Raw genomic sequence first — 26,342 nt, forward strand, 5'->3', positions numbered from 1 at the left:
TCTTCTGTTCAATACGTTTATGTCAAAAGTTCGAAATAATTACATGGGGTTAAGATGCGGATGTATATTGCATATACTGTTTTTATTTATATTTGTCCAATATATGATAGTTCAGTCTAAAATCACTGAATAATACATCTTTGTTCAGTGGAAGTTTGGGGAAACTTTTCATTTTCTTTGCTGTCATTGTTAGTTTTCTGTTCCTCCTTCATGGTTGAAACTGGTGACAAGTGATTGATCACTTCCTGCAGAATATCCTTACTTTCACTAGGAGGAAGATTGCTAAAATAATACTGAGGTACCAGCTCCATGAATCTGGTGAGGAAATAAGACAAAAGATTATTATTTTTTTTTAACTGAATTTTGAAATGTTTGAATAACTATTTCTAGGCTTGTACAAAAGACACCAGCAACATGCTGATGCATAGAACAACAGAGTTGGTATTTCAACTCAAAACCAAAACTCTCTGCAAGATGCAGTAATGGTTTGTGCTTTTGGTAGACTTGCACTTAATGTACTCAGCCTAATCTTCAGGTGATTGATGTTCCGTTCTCAATGCTGCAGATTGCATTAAATAGTATTTCTTCTCGTTTTGAACGTATTTTTGGTTCAATAAAATTATGAAAAAGGGCACCTTATAAACATTGGAAGTAGAAAAAATAGGGCAGTGAAATGTATATTCTTGGTGTAAAGAGATTTTTGCAGAAGGAAGACTGTAGTCTTTTCTTGAGTCCATAAGCAGTTGAAATAGAATGATTTAGCTGTCTGGGTACACAAAACATGTCGAGAAAAAGATTTGCTGGAAAATATCAGGGAACAAAGGAATTTCCAGCTAGATTTATCTCTGCGTATACTGCTGTGTTAACACTTCCTTGATATTATTATTTTTTTTTTTTTAGTATATTTTACCTTGTAAGAAACTTTTGCTACTCGTAAGGTGTTTTTCAATGGATGAATTGATTACAGTTACAGTGGCAGACACTGAGACTTATTTCGGTACCTGAACAGATCAGCACACATTAGGAAATACAAAAGGCTGATTTAAGTGATGCTGTGTTTTGCGTTGAAAGAATAGTAAGGGTGTGAGGTCACAGTTCTTCCCTTTTTTAATGGTTGTGAGCTCTAATGCAGTGAGTGTTCTGAATGAAAATGAAGACATCAAGCAAAGCTACACACAGTGACAGAACAATTCTGGCAACAAAGAAAGAAAATTTATTCTATGTATGTTCCCTAGTGAATATAAAAAGTGTGAAAAACAACGATTTCTTCGCTCTTCCAGTGATGCCAGCTCCTCTTGCTTGACTAGGTATGAAGTTTGTCCTTTTGTCTTATGCCTATTTTACTGGGGGTTTTTTTGGTTTTGTTTTTTTTTTAAACCCTCATCCCTATGCAGGTTGAATCAGTTATGATTCTGTAGAGAAATCATTCCAAGCATAGGATGCTACTTTTATGACAGGCATAAAGGAAAGGGCCAGTGTACACACACATCCTTACCCCATCTGTGACTTAACCCTTTTTGTGGCTTTTGCGGTAGAGGTATGAGTGAAGAAACAGTTTGACCATTGTTAACTTACAGATCAGGTGATATCTCAGAGACGACTCTGATGGAATTGTCTTCTGATATACTAAACTCGTGGAATAAAACCCATTCAGGAATCTTTCTGGTGTTATAATATGATGAGAAAGGATGAAGCTGGGCCACTTGTCTGTGTGTTAGCATTAAGTAGTTACCTGAGCCATCTACATCACGAGCAATCTAAAAAGAAAAAAAAATGCAAAGAGTTATCCATTGATTAATTGAAAGTACAAGATGCATAGATCAGTGTTTGCATATTATATTAAAGCCAGGAATTAAACTTGTATTCAGATACTTTCAACTGGAGAACCTAAACCTCTTCTCAAATTTCTGTGGGAAAGCTAGGGACTGGATACTATGAAATGAGGCTTAGGGTTAAAAAAAAAATGTTGATCTGTATATTTGAAAGGAAACTGTCTGCAACAAATGAGGGCAAGCTTATACAGTAAGTGTCTGAACTTGTGTTTGAAAACAAATATATTCTTAGCGAATTATAAGACCTTAAAATACAATGTGCGGCAGGGCACTTGAAGTAGTGGAATTCGGAGGGGTCATTCTTGTATTTAGGACGAGCATATTGATGTGAAGGAAAGCATGTTTCAAATGGCAATAAATTAATCTTTCCTGTTTACGTTTACAATTACAGTTAGAGTACCTCATTTGGTCGAGATGAAGAATGCTGTGTATTATGTATACCTAAACATATTCAACAAGTCAATTCTCTTTGTTTCCAGGGTATTTTCACAAAAACATCTTCAAAGAGGAAATAAGGTCTGAGAGAATATCACAAGTTAAAGAGTTTTTTCAGTGAGAGGTACATTGACAGTTTTCCTGTTGCAGTGAAGTGTGTGGACTTCATGCTGTGATAGCTGAACCGCAGAGAGAAGAGTGGAATTGGCAGAAGGGTTTGTCTACTATATTTTACTGTGGTAAAAATGGCTTTTATCCTTTCTAATGATCAAAAGACTCCACTACCTAACTAAAGTTCTCTATATAAGTTAACAATGCAGTAAGATGAAACCACAATATTTTTCCTTACGTGCATAAAGTAACCAGATAAGAGAGATTTCTTAATGCTTAGTATATTTTCTTTTGATCCAAAGTCCGGTTCTGAAATGGGAAGTTCAATACGCTTCATAATCTCTACTAGTTCGGCTCTGATAATTTCTGCCATCCTCAGTGCAGAACAGCTTAGAAAATAATCACGACACCATTTCTCATTACTGTAGTCTGTGGAGGGAAAAACAGCATTTTGGCTTAAAGCAAAGTCTGACTGATAGGTACTATCCACAGAGATACTGCTCTGTAAAATGCTCTTTGACTGGTGCAATAGATTAAAAACATTTCGGGGCAAGTAGCTGTGTCAGAGCTGTCCAAAATTCTGATAACGAGTCATGTGGACAGCTTAGTCTTGTTGATGTTGCTTGTAAAGTGAGTGGGCAACACTTGATATCCTTACTTAGTTTTATAGAATTTTAGCTATGTATTTCTGAATAAAAAAATATTCAAAATCCCTTATTTGGTCTGTAAAAAGTAATAGCTTCAAACGGAACGAGTAGCAACTCTATTTTCAGGCTTTCTGGATTCAGGCCAGGGTATGGAGCTGAAATCCCATTTGTAGTGCTGGTGGTGATCCTGCACGCTGGTAAAGGACAGATTCTCTTGGACCTGCCTTCAGCATTCAGCATGACTGAACATGAAATCATCCTAGTGTCCTGTCCTGATTTTTTCCTTAGTGTATGCAAATCTGTTGCTCCAATGTCTAAGTACTTTGACTAAGGCTAAATGAACCTGAGCCAGATGTTTGAGCACAGGAAAATGCCGTGAAGAGCTTTTGTCTGCTGTGCAGACCCCTGGCTTTTATTCGGTTTCCTGTAAATATGAACTTTACCACTTTCAGTTTTTTCCCTTCAGCTCTCCTTTGAGTTGACAGCTATCAGAAAAACACCAGGATTGTTAGGCTGCTGGGGGAATCAAGTCCCTTCTCAGCTGTGTTAATGTCATTTCACATTGTGAACCTGGATTATGTGCTCTTACAGGAGGAACCATCTTTCGGTTTTTGAACAATGTCACTTCAAATGACAATAGTAACAGTGCTGACGTATCCTTGCTAGATGAAATACGCTGTCCTAGGTTACTTTCAATTAGTTAATAAACTAAAACTAATACTTGTTTGTAATGGCTACTAAGCTACTAGGTTTCTCTTCTGTCTACACATTAGCAATTCTACAAAGAATCATTCAAAAAGGGTTTATGAACTGAGTGCCAACAGTATGGGGTTTTTCTGTTTTGCTTTTTTCCAAATTGGTTACAATGTGCTTCATTTTGTCCGGTATGGGTACACTTACATTGGCTTGTGGAGTTTGCACTGGCTTCCTTGAAGGCGTTGAAGACATTGATAAGAGTAAAGTGATCTCCTGCAGGGTGTGAGAATTTTCGCCAGCAAGTGAGAGCAATCTCTTCTGTTCCAGGAGGTGCGTGTAAGAAGCAATTAGGAGCTTAGAAAAAAATCAAGCCATTGGTTATTAAGACACGTAAGTGCATGCATAAATCGTAACTCCACTGATATTTTTGGTTTTTTGCTTTCTCAGTTCCCTTTAATCTTAAACGTTGGATCGCTGCTGAAGAACTGAATCTATTGCATTCACTAAGGTTTTATTTATACGGATGTTCTTTCAGTCTCTTGTTTAGTTAATTTGTGCTGTAAACACAAAAGGAAGTGAGCAGCTTTCTCCTAGACTGATGCCAAAAGTGCTTCATAATGGCATGATCCAATTTATCCAGAATCCAAGCATATGGTTTCTTTAATATAGAAAGAAACTAAACCTATGGATGTAGTGCCTTCATTTGCTGCTCTATGTTGAAATTTGTGCCTTCCAGTGCATTTTACTTCTGTTGTGTACTACATAATTACGTCTTTCGAGGTGGTTGAGCTTTTTAAAAACTAAAGTGTGCCTGTGCTCAATTGTTTACATTTTTTGTATGTACTTAAAAATTTTATCACAAGTTTAGGCCCATAAAACCAAGTTGTTCTATAAGGAGAAGCATTAATGCAGCTCGGTGTCCTGTGGGTTCGTGTCCTTGCTGCCTGAGACTCCTCACCAGTTTCTGGGCCTAGGGTGTTCCTTCTGGGCACAGCACAGTAATGCCAAGCCAAAAGATTCTCTACAGGCAAGGTTAAGCTGTGGCTGTTGAGCAGTAGGTAGCTCTCATGCATTGGTTCTGTACTAGGGTTATTTATGCCTTAAAGTCAGGTGCATAGGGCTATATGGTTCAGAGGCTGCTGTGGAGAGAAGTGAGAGAGCTAAATGTTGCTGAAGCCAACATCGCTATGTAATACTGAGACCTGAAAGAATCTGAATCTGGCCCTCCTGCATGGTCTGGTGGGATCCTGAGAAGTCATTGTCATTATTTGCTATTTGAACTTCCGGAGTCACCCTCCTCTCAGTTATCCTAAAATCTTTGATTTATTCAGATTTCAATAGCAGCTTGCACAGAATGAATAGGGTTTCAATATCTGGGGTTTATGTGTTGTCTTGAAAGCTTTGTCACGTCAAATGAAAGAAGTTCTATAGTTAATAGCCTTCTAATAGAAATGTTCTTGCTCCAGACTTCACATATCCAGTGTTTGGGGCCAGCTGGTTTGTCTCACAGTGCCATGTAGGAGCAGAGTGATGATCCATCAGGACAGAATGGTATGGATACTTAAGGTCACGTTAGTTTTATAAAATACTTAAAAGTGGAGAAGCAAAATCAGAAAGTAATTCTTTGTAGGTCAACAGTTCAATATTGTTTATAATTAGAAGTTCCCCTAATCTGCTGCTTCGGTCTGTAACAAATGTACATCAATAGGAGATAAGAAAGTTCATTTTGAAGGGATGTTCTGTGTATGCTTTCTGACAAAAGGTTGGAAGTTAATGTGGCATCTGAAGCATGGAATTGGAGCGCTACTTACGAATTCATATACTTGTGTTTCATTGCATGCTCAAAGTAAATACTTAAACAGCCAAAGATACTCATTTACTTGAAATAAGCAGGATGTGAAGAACGACAGTTTGCCTTTGGGTTGCCCTTGTGAATAGATTTTTGGAAGAGTCTATGTGGATTTGGCAGGTGGCACAAGCCATGCAGTAAGACATTATTTAGGAGTACCTGTTACCATGGCCGCAATGGTGAGCATTTCATCAACGCACTCAAATTCACACGAAGCCAGAATTGACTTTGACAGTTGTGGATCCAGGGGAAATTCTGACATAATAATTCCAAATTCAGAAAGGTTTCCATCATTGTCCAGGGCTGCTAGATAATCGAGATCTTCCAAAGCCTGCATCAGGCTTTCAGGAGCTAATAAAAAGGAAAGATCATTCACATTCTTGAGAATGGCTACATATAAACGAATGCCTGAATTCTCATTATAATATTTCAGTTCTGTATTTCCTATGTGAAAATGACAGAAATCAGCTTCTATCATTTGACAAAGGGTAAGAAGAAAAAGTAATAAATTAGATGAACGGAAGGCTGAGAACATTCTGGAGGAAGAAAGTAAGGGGTCACAATTATAGGGCTGCAAATAACTTAGTTGATCTTTTTTCTGTCAGAGCACTTTTTGTCAAAAGTCAAGACACAGGAAGTGCTGAACAGTGTATCGCACCCAGGCTATGTAAAAAACTTGCATTATTGGCAATCTTCAGGAATTTTTTGTTTGTTCTTTTTAAAGAGGGGTGGTCACATTTGAGGGGTGTAGAGATACACAAAAGCTCTGGGAAAGAGGATTATAACTAAAAGACAAGCATTTACAGAAGTAGCTGTTTTCTCATTCTTGCAGGTATTTGGAGTTCTCTTGCTTGCCTTTTTTTTTGATTATCACTATTTTTTTACATAGTTTCTCATGATGTGAGAAATAAAATGGGAATACAGTAAAAGAAAATTTCTCGCCAGCAGTTGGCTGTACTTTCTCACAGCACAAAATTAAGTGTTCAGTGTTCCCTTATTGTAGGTTATAACTTGCTTACAGCCCACATAGGCAGAAGTGAGAACAGTGAGGCAGAAAAAATGATGTATGAATATAGGGAAATAATTAGGTAGGCTGACAGACTAATTTGGGAAAGAAGTAGGAAATGCGTGAATTTTGGCCACGCAGTGAGTAGGGAACAGAAGTACAAGATGGACTTGAACAAATGTAAATATAAAGGATGTCATGAGTTAGAGTTTAGCATTTAAGATGGGGATCTGCACAATGACAGCAGAGGAGAAGACAGAAGTGATGGGGTTGTATCTTAGATAAACGCAAGCGGTGGCCTGCCAGGAATGTTTGGTAGGGAGGTTTGCTTCTGCGTGCATCGAGCACTGAGCTTTCAGTCTAAAGTGGTCCACGTGTCTTTTTTTCTGAAGACTGCTGGGATATCAACAATTAATTCAGTTAATTGTTCAATTAATTGAGTTTTGATTGATGGCATATTAAGCTTAGTCTATAAGTACCTCCACAAATCATATCTTCCTCTTTCATAGAATGAGGGTGAATGAAATCAACAACCCACAAGATTTGAAGGTATAGAAAATGGCTTGTATAACCAGGCATACATATGCCTTTTTCATCAGTTATCATTACATCTCGTCAGTTATTTCTTGACAGACCAAAAGATGGCGTTTGCAGCAGCTCTCCTGAACCTCTCAGCTGGATGGGAGTAAATAACGAAGGAGTTTGACAAAGACTCTCCTTTCTCATTAAGTATCTTGCTGAATTTCTCCTTTACCATTCTTTTTTTCCGCTATTGTTTTCTTGCTTTTCTGCATCTGTGATTCTGTGGTCTGTGGCAGTGGAAGGCAGAATCAGCTTATCTATACCCTAGCCCTTTTACTATTATTGACTGCTTCTGATAGATGGTGCCAGAAGAATTTGAAGCGTTATTCTGACATTTTCAGATTTTGAAAAAAATTAGTCTTAAGTGTTCTCTCACCAACACTTTGTTCTGCTAAAAGAATGTTGTAATGAATTTAAACTCTCACAGCTGCAGTGGTAAGAAAGCATGTCTGAAAGGACAGGATTAAGCAAATCAGTACTTAAAATGAGAATTTGAGCAAGTCCATAGGAAATCTGCTGTTGATGAAACAGAAGATTTGGCAAAATAAATGTAGAAGAGCTTTATGTTCAGCCATGGTGGCCACAGTTCCAGGGCTAGAGAGAGTGAACCCGAGAGCTGAGCAGAAGTTGTCAAGCCTACACTCTCCAAAAAGTAGTTGCTAGTGCATGAAAGACATTGGTGGAAATTTGGGAACTCTTGAAGCGTGAAGGCTCTTTCCTCCCAGCTCTTTTCAAAGGTAGATTTCTATTCCAGGTCTTCTTGTAATGGTCAATATCTTTTATGAGTGCCGCTTCATTTAAATTCATAACTGCTCTCCTATCACTGCAGCAAATTTCTCCTTATTCCAGTTTAAGGAACTGTTTGATATTTTCTCTCTGTTTTATGGATAACAAGATAAATTCTAGTCCTGTTGAAGCTGGTGGCAAAAATTCCGCTACAGCAGGGCTTGGCCTCATCCCCAGCGAAGCATACCCGGCACTGGGAGAACAATGACTGCACTGGCAATCTTTCAGACTTCTGTGGGCTGCTGTCAGTTTGCGTAGTAACGTCAAAAAAATCTCTAAATAAAAAAAACCAAACAAACAAACCCAACCAAAACACAACCACAGCTACCCACAGAGGCAGGGTATGTATTTTTTCTTGTATCTTCATTAGTGGGTGACTGGAAATAATTTCTTGCTTGAATTCATTATGAACGGGAACCTGTCTTCGGCAGGCTACTTCTGCATCCTGAAGCTTAAAAGCAAAGCAAGCCCATACGGAGCTGGTATGTCACGGTTAGCTGTAACTCCGCACTTCAGACACCCTACCTTCCTGCAAGAAAATCTTGAGTTCAAGTTTTTGCTTCGTTGGCAGCAAACTGTTAAGTTTATTGCCATCATTCTGTAATTAACTAGTTATAATGAAGTAAAGAAAAAAGTCAAATGGGAAGCAAGCACCTGCTGCTTTCAACCCTTTTTCTGTTACTAATTTCTGAATGGAAAAAAGAGTTTATTAATTCCCCTTACATTTACAAAACTTCTCCAGCGTGTAAATCTGCTACTGTTGTGCATTCGGTTAATTTTAAAACACTTACTGTTCATTTTCAGAGACGCTCTCTCAGGAGTGTGTAAATTCCTGTTAAAACTGTGGACCTGTTTCATTTCAGCATTAGAGTTCTTATCTCTGCCTGTACAACATGAGGGGCTTCTGTCTAGAGAGAACATTTGTTACCAGACATAGGAGGTTTAATGGGGTAAAAGATGAGCCCTTGCAAAAGCAAAGGTATCTGAGAAGAAAATACTTAGGAAGTTTAAAGAAATTAAGAGTAACAGCTGATGAAGAGTAAGAGTCAGTGACAGGAAATAGATACCAGTGATTGAAAGTACAGGGAGAGTCATTCAGGCATATAGTAATTACCAGGATATCATGGAAACCTTATTTCCAGAAATCAACAAAGTAGTTTGTGCTAGAACTTACAAAATAAATGGTTATATAGCAGCCAATTTCAATCCCTTGATAGCATCAGTAATTTGCATTTTTATCCCCTAGAGTTAGTTGCCTTGAGATTTATAAGCACAAATTACTTCCTTGTTTTGCTATGAGTGTTATAAAAAAAAAAAAAAAAAGAAAAAGAAGATTCCTGGAGTTTTATTGTGTTAGAAAGGACTAGACAGTAAAGGTAGATAAAGCAAGTGAAGGAACAGTAAAAACAAAATAATTAAAAAAAAAAAAAAGAGAATAGGGCTTTCAGATACGGGTCTCCATTTTGAGGCACAAACTGAATCAATAAAAAGCCATTATGAGAACAACAAACGCTCATTTGAGAATACTTTATGGTATGGTTCCTATTTAATTAAACCTATGATAAAACAAAAGTAGTGTAAATGTTTAGATATGGCAAGCTCTTCTTTAAAGAACCACAACCTGCATTGTCTTATAGTGATTTCTGGCAGCAAGTGTCATTATTTTAGGGCTGCTTGCCAACACAACTACTGCTGCCATCGAGGCAAAGCACAAGGCTTTGTGACTCGGCTGCGGCTTTCACAGGAGCAAAGTTAAAAAGAAGCTCTCAAGATGTGCCCTGTGCTTTCAACAAGAAACTGTCACATCCGTGCAAGTTTAAAAGGTATTTCCTTATCTGATATTTTCTTTCCCTTGCCTGTGTTCTTTCGCCACTTAAGATTGGGTTGCTCTGGGCTTGTCCCAGGAAATCTGACCAGTTTGATGTAAATACAGATCCTACTCTTGATCATACTTAGGCTTAGTAAAGCAAACACATAACTAAATGATATTGTCAGCACTGAAAACATTTATCTGAGAGTTTCAAGCTGACTTAAAATGATATTCTTCGTTTCAGTTTTTTGTAACTTTGGCATGAACAGAGTAAGTTATGTTTTTAAAGGTAGCTGTGCCTTTAATCTGTTCAGTATCTCATCCTACGTGGCCGAAGTTGAAGTGCTTACCATGTGATAGAATAACTACAAATGTATTATTCTCGTTGTATAAGGAAGCAAGTGATTTATCGATTTGCTCAAAGTTCTGTAATTAGGGAATATTAGAGATAGGAACGAAACGTCCATTTAACTGCCATATCGTGCATTATCTGAAGGATCTACGGGTCCTGTGTTCTGGTTTCCTGGTCTGAAAATTTTGACTATGTAAAATACCTGCTTTTTGATAGATCTCTTCTTTCCATAGGAATAACTGTTTGAAAGTTAGAGCTGACGTGACTGTCAGGTGAAGGGACGTTGTCTGAAGAGCTGATTTGCTGCCTGGCAAACCACAAGCTTTTCCAGCTTCTGTTTGGCTGAACAGCAAGAAGAACTGCCAAAGTAATTACTGCAGGGAGAATAGTGCTGGGGAATGGTGTTTTCTGTTATTGTTTTTTAACGTTGCTCCTTGGATAGCAAACCGAAGATATGGAAAAATCTAGTGCCAAGTTTTCTTCAAATTATGCAAAGATATTATTTTTTTGGGCAAGGACAAGCTTCTGTGTGCAGGTTTTATGTTGATTCTCTTTTTTCCCCTGTACCTTCTGAGGTATGATTTTTTTTTTTTTTATGAGTCTGCCATGCTCTGATGCCACCAGTTCTGTAACTATTATTTTGAAATTATAATTGGTCATTAAAAATTAATTTTCCAAACTCGTACTTTACGGTCTTTCCATTCCCTCTTACGCTGTTTCTTCATTCCTCCAAGCTGGCTGGAGGAGAGCCTGCTGGGCTTTTCTGCCAGCAGGGACAGCAAGGACAGAGCCTGACCTGCATTTTCCTAACATCAATAGACTGAGTTTTAGCCATGCACCAGGGGTAGCACTGACTGTTCAGTGAAGTCGGTTTTCTGTCTGCTTTGGGTCATCCTCAAAGCACATACGTGACTCTGCAACATGTGGTGTATCCACAAAGAGTGTAATTTATAGAATATTATATAATGGTATCAAAATATTTTTAGTCATTTTGGTTTCTTTTGTTACTCTAGTAAATGACATGAGAGTAGTGCAGCTTTAACAGTACTGGGTTACCCCTTCCCAATTTTTGGATGCCCTTTGTGATGCCAGCTCCTCCCTGTTTGAAGCAGTCGGCTAGATCCAGTGTGGTATGTGCTCGGTTGTTGGGCTCTACGTAGTGCCCAAAACCTTTTCTTGGTGCCTCCTGTCCCACAGACACGGGACTGCTGCTAAGGCTCAGGTTCTCCAGTCCATACTCTGCTTCCTGCGGTTGTTTGCTCTCTGGTCCTTACCTCCCGCTATTCCTTTTACGCTTTTTCGCTGATTTCTGCAGTACAGGATATGAAGTATGTGGCCAGGTATATGCTATCAGAAAGCTTTTAATTGGGAGATATATAATACTATTTAATCGATGAAATTCAGAAACTAAAACATCAAAGAATCAGCAAGTGAGCTTAAGGTAATAAATCTGCCATGAAGTGGTCTCTGTTGAGCAGACCTTACATGGGACTTTGAGTTTCTGTCTTTGACAGTCTGTTTCTAATGAAAAAAAAAAAAAATGCAACCAGATTTTTTTTTTGTGAAATAATTTGAAATTATGTACATTTATACAACTCCTGTTACTATGGATATTCTAGAAATATGTTCTCAGTGGGGTTATAATAGCATAGCTCTCAAATGTCATGGTAGCCACGACCATCAACAAATATTTTAATCGGAAAATTGTTTATGGTAATTCTGCATGAATGCAGAATCTGCAAACCGCTTTCACCTTGATTTCATATGGAAATTTTGCATGGCTTCATCTTTATACTGATTTGCATAGTTTAAATAAGGATTTTCCAGTGATTTACAAAAATACATAACGTTGCTGCGATCTATGGGAAAGGAGTTCTTTTGTCCCATTATATAACACAGTAAAGATCTGGCTGATTAACTAATAAAAATGTAAAGACATCCCTATTATAGTGGCACAGGAATTCAAATAATGCACTTCAGAACTGCAGTGCCAAATACATTTTCATATGGCTCATGAATTCTAAAAAGGGTAGTAAGTCTGCTGCATTTGCTCATCTCGATTATAGCGTGAATTAAATGCAGCAGCTGTACGCCTGACATGTTTGTTGCTTTCATAATGCAGTAATGAGTCAGAGTTAATCCAGGCTTTTATTTTTCCTCCAAGAGCAGCAGAAAAAAAAACCCTATACACATTGTCGTGGAGCAGAAATAAAATGTTTTACTGATGTAATTTTTGTGTCTTTACTTATCTGCTGTATGTTCTCTGCTTCATGTACAGGGAGCGGACTGTGAAGTGCCGCTCTTTGAATTCTTGCTGTGAGTTTTGTTGTACTTTTGATTTGTTTGTTCACCAGTTCATCTCCATACCTTTTTGTTCAGGAGGAATTTACCTTGGGTTAAAGAACCCCAAAGCCTTCATCTGTTTCAATTGCAAAGAAAATTTGAGAATGTTCAGTGAACAGAAACGGTGCGTAGGAAAGCCTGTGGCATGTGTGGCACGTGGGAGATGCTGCAGTGTGTTTACTCCCTTTACTCAAAGGGAAATCAAGTCCAAGGAGGTGAGAAGACATGGAATATCCCAGGACAAACTGTGCTGTGGAGAAATAGAAAGGCTATTTGTGTTTTTAGTATCTGTGTGCTCTGAACAGCACTTGATTTGGCCAGGTCAGATGAAAGCATATAGAAATACTGCCATGTTTTGTTGTTTGCTTGTTTGTAGGGGTCTTTTTTTGGTCTGGTTGATCTTGTGCAACGTTTGGTTGAGGGTGGGCAAATTGGCTTTCTGTACGTCGGTAGTAGATGAGAATAAGAGCTGTTATGCCCAGGAGATTCCTTAGGGTCAGAAAAGCCACGCTGCTTGTTCTGTGAGCTTTGTTGCTCATGCTTTCCACTTAGGTCTGTATACCAATCTCAGAGACCCTCTCCTCTTCCTCAGCCTTCCTCATCACTTTAAGTTATGGAAGGCTTATGCAACTAAACTCACTGCAGCAAAGGTAGTGAAGTCCTTTGGGGAAGCTAAAAGCTCTTACTCAAGAGAGGATGCTTTCCATCTGATAGCTGTTCTCTCTGCCTCCTCTGCAACACTCTCCTGCAGCACATAACCCAGAAAGGAGTAACACCTCTTTGACCTTATGACTCGCAATGAAAAAGCTTTAGGGCTGCCTTTTTACTGGGTGGCAGAGGTATTTGGAGCTGGGCATCGAGGATTCCATGGTGTGACTTTAGGGTCAGTCTCTGCTTCTGCTGGAGGATGTTGTGCTTCTTTAGCCACTGGAGACCCATGTGACAATGAGTGCGTGCGGGAGGTTGGGGCTATCTCACACAGAATGAGAAAACTTGGATTGTCACGGGCCGAGATCATTGACTCAAAGCTCTCGGGAGGATGAAGGGCCCAAAAGAAGGTTTTATGTGATTGAAAGCTTAACATCTGTTTTGATGTTTTGAGGTCTGTCAGTTGGTCTAATGCAATAACAATACGATACAATAAATCCCCTTACAAATTTGCTTACTTCAGTATTCCTGTTTCTTCCAGACAAACATATTTCACACCAGGTATTTCACGCTGTCTGTATTCTGATAGCGTGAGCGTTATAGTCATCTGGAGAATTGTGGTAGGGATATAACTTAAGTGTTAGTAGGAAAGAGGTTCGTTGCCCACGCAGCAGTGGGAAGAAGAAAGCCCCAGGGCAAAGAAAGTCAATGTGTGATCTGTCCTGAGATGAAGGAAGAGCTGTACTGCACAATTAAAGTAATCTTTCAAATGTTTAATTATGTGAGGCCTTAAGACAGGAAGGAGTCCAGGAAATTGTGTAGACTTTCTTGTCTCCTTTCATCTCATCCCTGACCCCCTGCAGGGTTTGTGGGACTTTTTCTTTGTTCAAACAGTTTGTCTAACATTCCTCACACTGTTTCAGTAATTCCTCAAACTTTTCAATACCTTGACCTTGCACTTTTGATCTACTTAGCAAAAACTTTTTCATATTTGATGCCTGTCCAGGTAAAGCTGATGCATTTATCAAATGCCTTTGCAATTTTGTACACATCAGCAAGATGCTTTCTTCATCTGCATTATCTCAAAAATATAGACAAAACTTAGAATTCCTACATCTGTGAAATCCGTAAATACCTCTAGCATTTCATTCTCTCTGAAAACCAACCGTATCCACTGTGCCTTTAAATCCAAAAATATTGAATGCTTTTCCTAATGTAACTTTATTAATTCATCCTACAGTTCAAGAACAACTTTCTTCATATCCAGTAAAAACACTAATACATTTTAGAGGTTTCTTTTTTTTTTTTTTTGCTTTCCAAATTCAAGTGGAAGCCAACCGTATTCCATAACCATTTTCCATGAAGGTTTCCTAGATTCAATACAGGAGGTGACACTTATGAGAATTGGAGGATTTTGGCCTTATCAGTCTTGAATTAGTTACCGCTCAGACTGGCAGTGCTTCTTTCACGTTTCTTTTAGGCATGTTTCTGCTAAACAGGCGGACAAGGGAAAAGTAGAATAAATTCTACTTAAAAATTCCACTTACGATCTATCACAACATCTAACAGCGGGAATTAAACTGATTAATTTCAGTGCACAACATGTAGAAAACAAGTTCTCGTTCTAATCCTGTGTATGTACATGAGGAAGGGGAGGATAATATAAGAATTCTTTCTATTTGCGCTGGAAAATTACCATAAATAAAGCAAGCAAAAGGTCACGCGATCCCCAAACCAATGAAACCAGTGTTATTTCCCTAACTTTAATTGGCTTCAAAGCAACAGCAGAATTTGCAGTGGTACTTGGGTTTTGCAGAGGAGAATATCCTTCTATAGAAAAAGCCCTAAAAGTCAGAATAATGATAAAATTAAAAAAAAGCAACCACTTTCTTCACACTGTTACCTCAAAATTCAGAGTATTCTCTGTGTAGTGTTGAAAGTTTATTCGGGTCTATTTTATAAATAAATATTGTCCCTAAGTAACACCTTCTTGTAAAGTTGAGGGGGAGATGCTGGAGGATAAGAAGGAAGCTGACTTCCTCTAAATATGTCTCCTAGGTAACAACAGGAGTTTAGGTGGGTTGTAAACTTTTGATTAAAGGAATATATTTTGTGAGATATCCGTACAATGCCTTGTACAATGGGACACAAATTTTCTTTGTGGGTTCCGGGAAAATAACATGAAACCTAGATGAGATGATATTTGTAATGTTGGGCTTTTTTTATTTTTTTTTTTTTTCATTCCAATTCTATTCAGATCATTGTGGTCTTTTCCAGAGCAAACGGTTCATATACAGTACCATTTTTCTAAGTGCAACTATCGCATTGTGAAGTGTTCTAGCAGGTAAGTGGTAAAAGCAGTGGCAATATTATTACAAGTGCTTAAATAAATAAAAAAAAAGTACTATGAATAACAGGGCAAAATTAACCTGTAAAATAACTGTAAAAATAATAATAAAAAGACGGAAAATTGATGCATCATCATTACCTGGCCTGCTTATGAAGTCACAGCGTCCTAAGCCTGCTATAGCCATCCTCTTCAGGAAGAGAACCATGCTGGTTAGCTTTGATTCCTGGATTTTGGCTGGTAGATGCAGTTTCATTTCTTTGTACGTAAATTCTTCAGGATACAAGCAGAAAAGTTTTCCTGGAAGAGATTTCAGGAAAATTACCTTTTTTTTTGTCTTTGGTTTGTTTTTTTTTTTTTATTGCCATATTAATTCTATTAATAATTTGAACTGGATTGAAATTTTGAGCTAATAATTCTACCTGATGAAGACATGCCCAGAATTTGTTTATGCATCTCTGCTTGACTTTTGCTGATAGGCTGCGTTATAACAGAGTCTGCTCTGATTCTAGGATTGTACACCTTTAAATGAAAGAGATATTAAGCATCAGATAAGTACGTGAAAACTACAAAAATATTCACGGTCTGTATTGAATTTTAGTCTAGGTCATTTTACAGAAAGTGTAGTAACAGTTTCATTTATTTTTAGACTACGCATTTCACCAGCTTGGAAATGAGAACAGTCAACGCTTTGATAAATTGACAGACACGTTTTGGAATAACTCTGTAAGTATACTCTAAGATAAATGTATTTTTCTGAAGAAATGTACCTTACTAAAGACAAAATGTTTATTTATGGTATCATCAAGAAAAGCATTGAAAAAGATTATTTATTTCTTCCAATGACAGAATCCCGACGTTCTCTGATAACATTTCATTCCGTAACTCCAGATTTTTGTCTCAATACTGAAATCTTTTAATTCACTACAGGAAATGAGGACTGTAACAAAGACGTACAATGCCCCATTTTATTTTTCTCTTAACTGTACTTTATTTTGGTTAAACTGAGGAGCCCATTCACTCACTGTTCTGACCACCAGATGATGTCCATAAGCTTCTGTAGTATATGGCAAGACATACAACATCTGGATAAGGCAACTTTCTAGTCATGTCATCTGAACTGACCCTGTCTACTTTAAGCAGGGTTTTAATAAAAAACATGAAATGTGCTTCAGTGCAGGGGACAAACTTCTCTTCCTCCAGGTAAATTTATTATATATCTCAACAGCAAGACTTATGTGGGATTTTGTTCTGCACAAAACTTCACCTGTTCTATGGTCAACTGACTTGCAGCCACTTGGATTGAATGTGAATTTGAATTGCTGAGGAATGAATATTAGAGGACTGACCTTCAGCTGTTATGATGAAGTAATTGAATTAAAGGGTTAAAATTGCACAACCAATAGAGGTGATTTGATGGCCATCAAAAGTCCTTTGTTGAAATTGATTTGTTCCCATCACTTCGTGTTTCTGATTCACAGAAGTCTGGAAGCACCAAGTTATACTTTGGGCTTCAGGTTACCGTGGAAGTGAGATTCATTCCCACCATCCAAGACAACTCTAGTTTCAGGAATAAGCTGAGTTATGCATTGTCTAATTGAAAACTGCTTTTAGGCTTTTGTTTGTTTTGCACAAAAGTATGAGAATTTTTTTTTCTTTGACTTGAAGCTAAGTTAGTTTATAACCCCCAAATGAGAACCCTTGACAGTGATGGTGTTAGACGCAGTATTTTCCAATGTCAATGAAAGGTAATGGTAGTTCCCAAGATTTTGCCTGAACTATTTCCAAGGCAAATCGGGATTAACGAACCCCAGTCCAAAATTTAAGTAACACTTAACTTTCATTTTGGTGATTCCATTCTGGATTATATAAAGAAACTGTATTATATTGTTTCTTTTGCCTATTACTGGAATATTTATTTTGATTAGCAAAACACACAGGACAGTTACAAAGCCTGTAGTAGTGCAGCTTTCCAATTCGTGTAATGACTTGTTCCTACATAGTCACTCATTCTTTAGGAAAGAAACAAGAGAGAGGCTTTTGCAGCTGCACTAAACCTTGAAAGGATGGGGTGGAAAACAAGAACTGAGGACATATTTAGAATAAACTGTAAAAGGTCAAAGATGAATTCAATAAATTGCAGCATTTCAAGGTTCCTGAATGGAAGCATGTTTCTAGAAGGAGCACAAACAACTTCTTTAAAACGAAGTGGTTCCCTGTGTGAGCGTCCCTTGGCCTTATATGATCTGTGGCACTACGCTGATTGTGAAGTTGTTAAACACGAGATGAGGTTAATCTGCTAAACCAGGTAATCTGCCCATAGGTAGCCAAGAACTGATTGTAATTCACTCTATCTATAAGATACTGAAGAGATAATTAGGATTGATAGGCCAAAACTAAGGTGAGATACAGTTTGCAAATGAATTGTTATTGGTTCGGTGCCCAAATGAGTGGCAGTTTCAGCTGGGAGTGTTAATCTGGTTTTAGAAACTTGAAAAATGTATTTTCTGACTGAATTTAGGAAGTAATTGTGTTTTCTTGCTTGCTTTTCACATGAGATGTCCATGGAAGTTATTTAAACTTTGTTAATTTGCATGTTAAAATTATTATAGAATCTGACTTATGAAAGAATAGAAAAATATTTGTGCCTTTAGAAACCATTTGCATCAGTCTATTAGCTGCACATTTCCCTTCCCCCCAACCTGAAAAAAACTTTTGCATAGTTAATTTTTGGCATTCTGATTTTGGTTAACTTTACTAACCTTTCTCCTTTCAACACCAACATCAATGACAAAGGTTACATTTTTAATCCAAATCAAAGATTCTCCAAAGCTTGTGGTGAGTAGCACTTTTCTTCTGTATGTTTTGCAGCATTTCTGTTTGTCTTGATTTGGTTTGGGAATTAGGTCTTGTTTTGTGGGGTATAAAGGAACTGGGATGAGTTCTCCAAGGTCAGGATTTAAATTAGACTGTTCCTGTCTGATCATTTGGTAAGCTTTTTCAATTTCCTGCAATCAGGAGAAAGAGGTTTTTTTTTCTCTTTTTTCTCATGAGTATGAAAAACAAATATCAATATTTAATTGTAAAGCAACTTTTTTGATTCTAAAATGAATTTTAACTATGTATCAAACTATAACAACATTTAAATCTTACATGATTGATAATTAAAAGAGAAAAAAAAGGGAACAGAACTATGTATGAAAATTTACCAACTGTATCCGCTAACTAGAGACGACAGAAAAGCTGGGCTGTTTTTTGAAATGTCTTTTTCTCCTCCTCTACAGTTTTTCAAAATGGTCTTCTCTGGCTTTAATCATATCCAAACCAGCCTCCGGGGCAAGACAGATGTGCGAAAATATAGTATAGGAATAGCAAGGCTGAGAAATTATGAAACTTCATGTATATAGGACATGTAGGATGGCTCTGCATCAGTCATTTACTGCCAAAGAGTTTGGTGCAAATTTGTCACATGTAGGGCTGGGAATGTGCTAGCAGATACTTGGGTGCCCCACTGGCGTGTCCAAAATGTTTTGTCTTCCGCTGGAACCGAAGTCATGCATGTGGGTGCCCTGAGTGGCAGTGTCCCCTGGGAAACAGCCCTCTGGGTGTGCACGGGGGCTCCTGGGCTCACAACAGGTCACAGCAAACCACTGCTCCAGCCCTCTGCAATCCCGACTGTCCCCGGCACTGGCAGGGCTAAAATGGCAGAGGTCCCGTTGGGGTCACTTTGGAAACTACTATTACGTTCTGAGTCCGATTACAATACATAAAAAGATTAAAGTACGCAGAAACCTCTCTACTTTACCTTAATTATTATGTTTAAGAAGATATAAGTATTGTAAAGGTATTTATTATTTTTTACCCCCCCACCACCCCCAGTGATTAATAAACACTGGGAAGACTTAATAAAGTCAATAAAATGTCCCCAAGCTGCGTTAATGGAACATCACCTTTAAAAGAGTCCACGAATTCAGAGGTCCAATATAAATTGTAAAAGGTTTTTTTGTTGTTGCTGGATTTTTTTTTAAATATCAACTATTTTGTCTTGTGAATGATTTCTTTTAAAGGTACGAAGAATCGCTCATAGGCTTGTTCAGTTTGAAAGGGATTTCATTGGGCTTTTTTCAAAAGCATTTTTATTAGCAAACATTTTTCAAAACTGAAAAAACAGATTGAGTTTCTATTTGAGAGTGACACTGCATTCATAGTAGTTATAGGCTGAAAGTATTCTATAAAAATTCTTATAAAGATATGACAGTGGCATCTAATAGCAAGACTGACACCAAGATAGCACATAAATCTTGATGTTCTTGGTTTATTCATATTTTTGTTCAGTTTAAAAGGCAGGTGAGTGCTAGGGAACAGTGAGCCATTAGCAATATGAAACTTTAAATCACAGTTAAGCAAGAATGCTTGGGATATGAACTGTGAGGTGGCAGCTCATAATGAGTGTTTTGTCCATCGTGAGAGAGACAGAAACAAATAAGCAGAAATAAAACTTTGTTCCCGGTTCTTTGAAATGGAAAGACTATGTGTTTTCTCTCCTATTTTAAATATAGGAACTGATACAGAGAATTCATTAATTAATAATTTGTAAAATTACTGTCTGTAAAGTTTACAACTGATTATTAGCATTATTAAAAGTGTTACAAGTCCACCCCCCTTTTTTTGCAGTGAAAAGCAATACTACCTGGGTAGTTCATGGTAATTTATCGTTGTATGTGAAAAGTCATTATCTCCTGGAGCTATTAAAGCAAACTTTTTGTTCTAAAGCAGATTTAATGATACAAAGTGGAAGGTTGAAGATGGCTATCAGGAAATAAATAATAATAATAATCTGTAATAACTTCAAGTCTTAAAATATTTATTTGATGGGAGATTGCTTTGACAGCTATAAAGTACTGTGAAATTTTTCTGAGGAGATGATCGTGCAATCCTGGCAGCAGTGAATTTAGGGCATCTCTGCTGTCTTCAGGGACTCAAAGACCTCTATTTAGAATAGCCAAGCCCATGCAGGTTCCTGGATTATCTGTGGCACCTCTGGGGTCATATTTGCCTCCTGCTCTTGTGTCCACAAAGGATTGGGAAGTTTACAGCCGCAAAGCAGAATGCAAGCGCAAAGACCTTGTAAGCAGGTTTAAGATACAAACATTCATGTGAAGGAGGACGTTTATGCAAACTGGCCGTTCCTGCAAAACAGGGCTAACACAGTGTGATATACCCAATGCCGGAATAGGTTGCAACGTATGAACTCCGTGAATCTATGGCCCTTGTCCCTGTGTGCTGCCTTGGCTACGTTTTGCATCGCACAGAAGGATGATGGCCTTTCTTTAAGCCTACAGAAAATCTGATAGTTCCTTGTATTAGTTTATGCTATGTATATGTAATACAGTATTACGTATACCGTAACTTCTTTGTAGGAAAAACCTGAATTGATAAAACCTGTTGGCAGTGTCCAGTGTCTTAGATACAGGCAAGAAGATATTTATAGGTCATGTAAAAACACAGATGTAGATTGCTTCTTGATTAAAATCAGAAATATCAGTAACTTACTTGTTCACATGCTAGAAAGATCACAATGTCACCCTTCTCTTTTGTATGGTGTATCTCAAAGAGCAGTCTTAGTGCAGACAGAAAGTGGTCTTTCTGAACGCTGCAAGAGTATACAACCTCTGCGTGGTGTTTGTTTTCCACCCTTATGAAGGGGACGTTGCCGTAATAATTCTGCAGTTCGCTGGACATATGAGGCGCAGTGAGTATCACCAGCCTCAGTTCTGGTCTTGATATCAAGACATCTTTAAGAAGGCCAAGTAACGCATCTGTTGCAACAGTTCTTTCATGCACATCATCCAAGACGATAACGCCATAATAGGTCAGAAGAGGAGCAGACATCATTTCCCTTTGTAGCATATCATCTGTACAGTATCTGCAACATACAAACAGAATACTCTACAAAATTTCTTGGTATATTCAGATTTGTTTGTAAAAAAATTCAGGATCTTGGGGACAGCTTGGTTCTTTCCGTTCTAACAAGAAAGGTACGATAAGAACAGAGAGTTTATTTTGTAGACAGTATGAAGTCTTAACTGCATGTTTAAATTGTTCTTTAAATAGCTAGAAACTCGATGTAATTCAATGACATTAAATGGCAGTATGGTTGAAAGGATGCTCTAGGCAAAAGAAGAAATACTTGTGCCGTAAAATTGTAACTTAAATTGCTTTTCATCTTCCAAACTATCTAAGCATATTGCATGCCATAACCAATTCTTGAGGAACTAGTGCTTTCAGATGAGGAAAAGGTGTACACACGCACTTGAGGCACTGCCGGAACAAAGATGAGAGATTAATTCATATCGTAATGCCCTCCTCACTGTTATCCCTATTACTCCTGCTACTGAAAGTTTTTTAAAGGGACGTTATTTTTTGCGGTGTTGCTCAGCAGGACTTTGAATCTTCTTGAACCAGGTGTCGATGTGCGAGAGGAGAGGATTCATCTCCCTTTCACATCAGGAGCAGCTGCAGAAAGACGTGCTGCAGGATGAGGGTTACATGGTTCTCCATGAAAGAGAAAGGATGCGCAAAAGGAAGAGCGACTGAACTTGATTTTCAGACGTGGTGAGTATCCTCCACTGGAAGTCAGTGGGAGCTCACATGGCTGGGAAAAAGGCTTATGATGTAGATTTTATAGTTTGTGCTCTATTAAAGGAACCAGAGAAAATAACTCTCCCAACTTTCAGAGAGGCTCAAAATTTGAATCCCTGTGTTGCTGCTGTCATGTGCCTACATTTAATGCATTAAGTGCATTTCTTACCTCTTAAAAATCCTCCTAAATGCTTTTGTTCTCTTGGTTTGGGCTGGAATGGCCACTGAAATGAATGACAATACTTCTCTCATCCTTCCCTCCGTGAACATACGCTTTTCTAGCCATGATTTTTGATTGCTTTTAAATTACAGCTTTACTTTGTGATAGATTATCCCATGTTCTCTTACCATTATGAACATTCCTGTTCTGTAAAACTGCGAAAGAAAAAGTCTAATGGAGGTTACTGAGGTGCTTAATGAAGTTTTGCACAAGCAGTAACCTCACCCATTTAAATCTCTACTACAATTTAGAACACAATACCTCCTTCAAGCCTTTTACAGCTTATCAGTTAAGCACAAAATCAGCATTTTAAAATGTTATATGCAGCTTTATAAAGCACTGTCGTTTTGGGTTTTGTTGGTTTGTTTTTTTTTTTTCATACTGTATGCAAAAATCTTTTGCTACTATAGCAATGTTCCGCCACGGTTGTTAAGTTATCTGTCCCGACCACGTTAGTGGAGCGCTGCAATGAAGAGCCTAAGGACCGACTGGAGCGCTGCAAACTTCCGCACTTGCAAAGAACTGTAAGCTACGTATTAGTTTGAAGGCATTAAAAACGAAACGCACAGACCTCAGGATGGTTTCTGTTGTACAGCAGCTTTCAAATGGGACAAAATACCCCACTTCGTGGCCGATGTTGACATCCATTTCATCAGCTACGCGCAGTGCCAGCCACACCGCTGTCTGCTTGTGGACCTGGGTGCATACGACTACGCCGTGTTGATAGTGGACAGAAAGGCAATACTCAGCACACCACTGAGGAATCTGTAAATCAGAAAACAGATGTATTTGGTATTTAACACATTTAGCGGACGTAATGCAAAAGAAGTAGACGGTGTGGAAGAACTAAATCGACGTGAGCACCTGCAGCTTACCTGACTACTGACGGATGAGCTGCACCTAACACAGAAATCATCTGCCGTGGTAAATGGCAAGACCCATAATCTCTTCAGTAGTCAAGAGCTGCAGTGACACGGGCTGGAAGGTTTACCTGGGAATTTCTCAGGTAAGTAAGACTCAGATTAGTTCAACTATATCGGAGAAGGGGCAGGATTGGCCTCTGGGGAGCAGGTAACACTGTCGGTATCATTCTAAAGCATCTGCTGATTGATCCAACAATGTTAGTACAGTTGTTGTCAGGGGCTTCTCAGCTGGCTCAGCGCTAAACTTGCCCATGCTGGATCATTTTCAGGTGCTTGACATGAGAAACATGTCCCAGGAAGAGGAGGATTTCAAACTGACAAATGCCACAGTGAGTATATGTCATTTCAGATTAATTACTCTGTAAACAGAGATAACTGAAACTGAACTGCTCCAGAAACTTACGCAGTAGCTCTCTAGTTTATATATTTACAGTAGAAAATCAACACTAGAAAATATTAATGTGCTTGTCGGCAGAAAGTAAAATTACATTATGAATATTATTTTTGTGCAAGTATTAGGTTTCACATCCCTTAATTCATCAACATATATAACCTAGGTGCATCAGCCATGTATCATTTATTTCTGTATAGTTATTTGTGTTTCTAAAAATGTTTAAAAAACAGCCAGCAATGTGTTACATCTTATCAAACTTGTCTAAAGACCATTAAAAAAGCTAAAATTTCTTAGCAAGTAGTTTATTATTATACAAAATTGTTTTGTGTGAATTATAGTCAATAACGAGGGGTAAAGATTTTGCACTCCAAAAAATTTTGCAGGCACCAGGTGGGTGTGTATCCTTTCTATCGGAACATGGGAATTTTCAATGAGAAGTGTGATGTCTCTAGTTCAGTCTGGGATCTCTAGTGGTGTCCAGCATCAAAGTCTCTGGCAGATACGAGAAGCCCTGCAACAGTAATTATCCTACAGCTTTACCTGCAGGACTGATTGCAGTCGTAAACAATCACGTTTTGGCTTATAACACTTGCTTGAAAATTCTTCTCTGCTTACTGTGATAACAGACTTAGATTGTTATATATTATTACAATAGAATTTGATAGTCTTTGTGGATATGTGTGTGTTTAGAGTCAACTGAGATCTTGGCTTCAGTGATGTCTTTTAACATAAGTTCTGTAAAGTAATTGTGTATTCTTGGAAAAAGCATTTGCTCTTGGCTGAAGTGAGAGAAAGACCGTTACTTCTCCCTCAGAAACAACCCTACTGGTTTCAGTCCTTCACTCCCTGACAACTTTTTCACCTTCTTGTGACCTGCCTGCAAACCCATTGTGTTTCTTTCCTGCTATAGCGCTAATCAGAACCAAGACACGCTTTCCGAGTAAGAATATGCATTGAATTCAACACAGGCATTGCAGAGTTTACCATTTCCCCTGCGCGTTCAAAGTGATGATGGACAAAAATAGGATAAAATGACAAGTTTAGTCAATATCAGGGAGGAGGCAATAAAATTTTCCAGTGGAACAAAAGAGCGGCCGGCCAAATGTAGAAGGAATGATTTATTGATAAAATACTAAAGCAATCTGAAATAAGTCCTAAAGTATTTTACACTTAGCCTTGGCCTCTCTGAAGGCAGTAGAAATACACCTGTAATTTCAGTAGGGAAGGATTTTCGCTGATATATTCTGTAATACATTTTAAAGTATACAGTTGATAGTTTTCAAGTTGAGATGCGATGTTGCAGTATACAAACAAAGCAATAATTTACAGTGCACATACTGATAGATAGAAGAAAATTTTATACAGAACTTTTATAAGGTTATTTGTATTTTTGGTTCTGAATTTTTAACTATAGTAGTTAATGCATGTGGTCTTTGGTGTTCAGAAAGGGCTTGATATTTTTAAATTTAGTACAAAAAAGTGGTGGTGTTTGAGATTTTTGTTAGTTGTTTACGACACTGTGTCAGACAATCACAGTCTGAGAAGTGTTAGTCTTCAGTGCTTAAGTTACCCTAATGCCCAAAAGACATCAGGAACCAACTAAAAATGCCTCATAACAGACAAACATAAAGTAAGCGTCAATTGTTTATGAATATTTGAAGAAAGTATTTAAATGTGTACTTATATAGGTGTATTTTACATCTATATTTGACTGCATTAATCTTTTGTCACCTTCTGTATTTCACTTTCCCTCTCTGGCCTTAATATCCCAGATTACAATAGGTGACTGCACATCTGTTTCGACACTGAGAACTGCTGAACTCAATACAACGATGTGCGTGTACAGCACAGCTGAACTCTTCGGAGCTGGGTGTTGTTATATTGCAATACCGTACAGCACACGGCATAGCAACAGTCCGCTCCTACCAGAAACCAGGTACTAGTGTAATATAAATCTGGATATTGATGTGCCTAGTAGAAATAAAGGGCAACAGCGGTGAATAGACAATTCATTGCAAAAAGTTTTTTCTGTTTTCAAAATATGTAAAGTTAATAAAATAGTAATAGGAACTCTGAAAAGTGTATAGCATTAAATGTTCTAAAAATAATTAAAAAGCCCCAACCAAGTATGTTGTACTGACCTGGGAGCTCTTGCCAGTCTTAGCATCTCCTGACACGATCACGATTTGATTATGAAGCAAACTTTCCATAAAAGTATATTTCTCTTTCCATACTGGAAGTTCTTCTCTTTCTTTCATAAGTTTATAATACCGGGAAGAGTAAGGCAAGCCGTCAAAAGGATTAAGCTCTAAATCTTCTCCGCATACCAGTATTTCCTCTTCATCACCATCGCTGCAGTCAAGTAATTCTGAAAAGCAGTGGATCTCTGGAGAAAACGTTAAAAACTCCATTTTTCTTACATATATTATTCCCAGCAAAAACACATTAGTAATGGCAGGAGTCCTTTGTGAGCGATGGATCATTCAGGCCCCCTAAACCTGAGGAAATCCATTTCTGCCTGCTTCAGGACTAGTATTTCCCAGCTCTTCAGCTTAAAAGTTCAGTCTTGGGATCCAGCTGCCTTCTTTGTGGTGTCTGTTTGTCACACTTTTAAGTGGTTTAATACCCCAAATGAGTATTAAATGTAGAGAAAATAGATTTTAAAAATCCTCCAAACTCTTCAAGATAGCGATGATGAAAGCAAAAGATGTTAAAGAGA

The 26,342-nt window shown here is 38.0% G+C and overlaps 1 protein-coding gene across 1 annotated transcript; it reads right to left on the reverse strand.

Moving 5' to 3' along the window:
• Positions 1 to 122: 122 nt before the first annotated feature.
• DHX32 (DEAH-box helicase 32 (putative)) lies at positions 123 to 26,034 on the reverse strand. Its single transcript, XM_054207583.1, has 11 exons — positions 25,765 to 26,034; positions 22,878 to 23,071; positions 20,998 to 21,370; positions 18,207 to 18,452; positions 15,867 to 15,966; positions 15,586 to 15,744; positions 5,730 to 5,921; positions 3,926 to 4,075; positions 2,617 to 2,807; positions 1,576 to 1,757; positions 123 to 315 (listed from the first exon to the last, which is right to left on the reverse strand). The coding sequence occupies exons 1-11, from the start codon at positions 26,032 to 26,034 to the stop codon at positions 123 to 125; spliced, it is 2,250 nt and encodes a 749-aa protein (XP_054063558.1).
• Positions 26,035 to 26,342: the final 308 nt, after the last annotated feature.

This window comes from Rissa tridactyla, chromosome 6 (genome assembly GCF_028500815.1).
Source record: "Rissa tridactyla isolate bRisTri1 chromosome 6, bRisTri1.patW.cur.20221130, whole genome shotgun sequence".
Taxonomy (NCBI): Eukaryota; Metazoa; Chordata; class Aves; order Charadriiformes; family Laridae; genus Rissa; species Rissa tridactyla.

Coding starts and splice junctions, on each gene's coding strand:
- DHX32 (XM_054207583.1), bottom strand. CDS start 26,034: ATGGAGTTTTTAACGTTTTCTCCAGAGATCCACTGCTTTTCAGAATTA. Junction 5,922..15,585: donor TGACTTCATAAGCAGGCCAG/GTAATGATGATG, acceptor CCTTTTTATTAG/CTCCTGAAAGCCTGATGCAG. Junction 2,808..3,925: donor TGCAAACTCCACAAGCCAAT/GTAAGTGTACCC, acceptor TTCCCTCCACAG/ACTACAGTAATGAGAAATGG.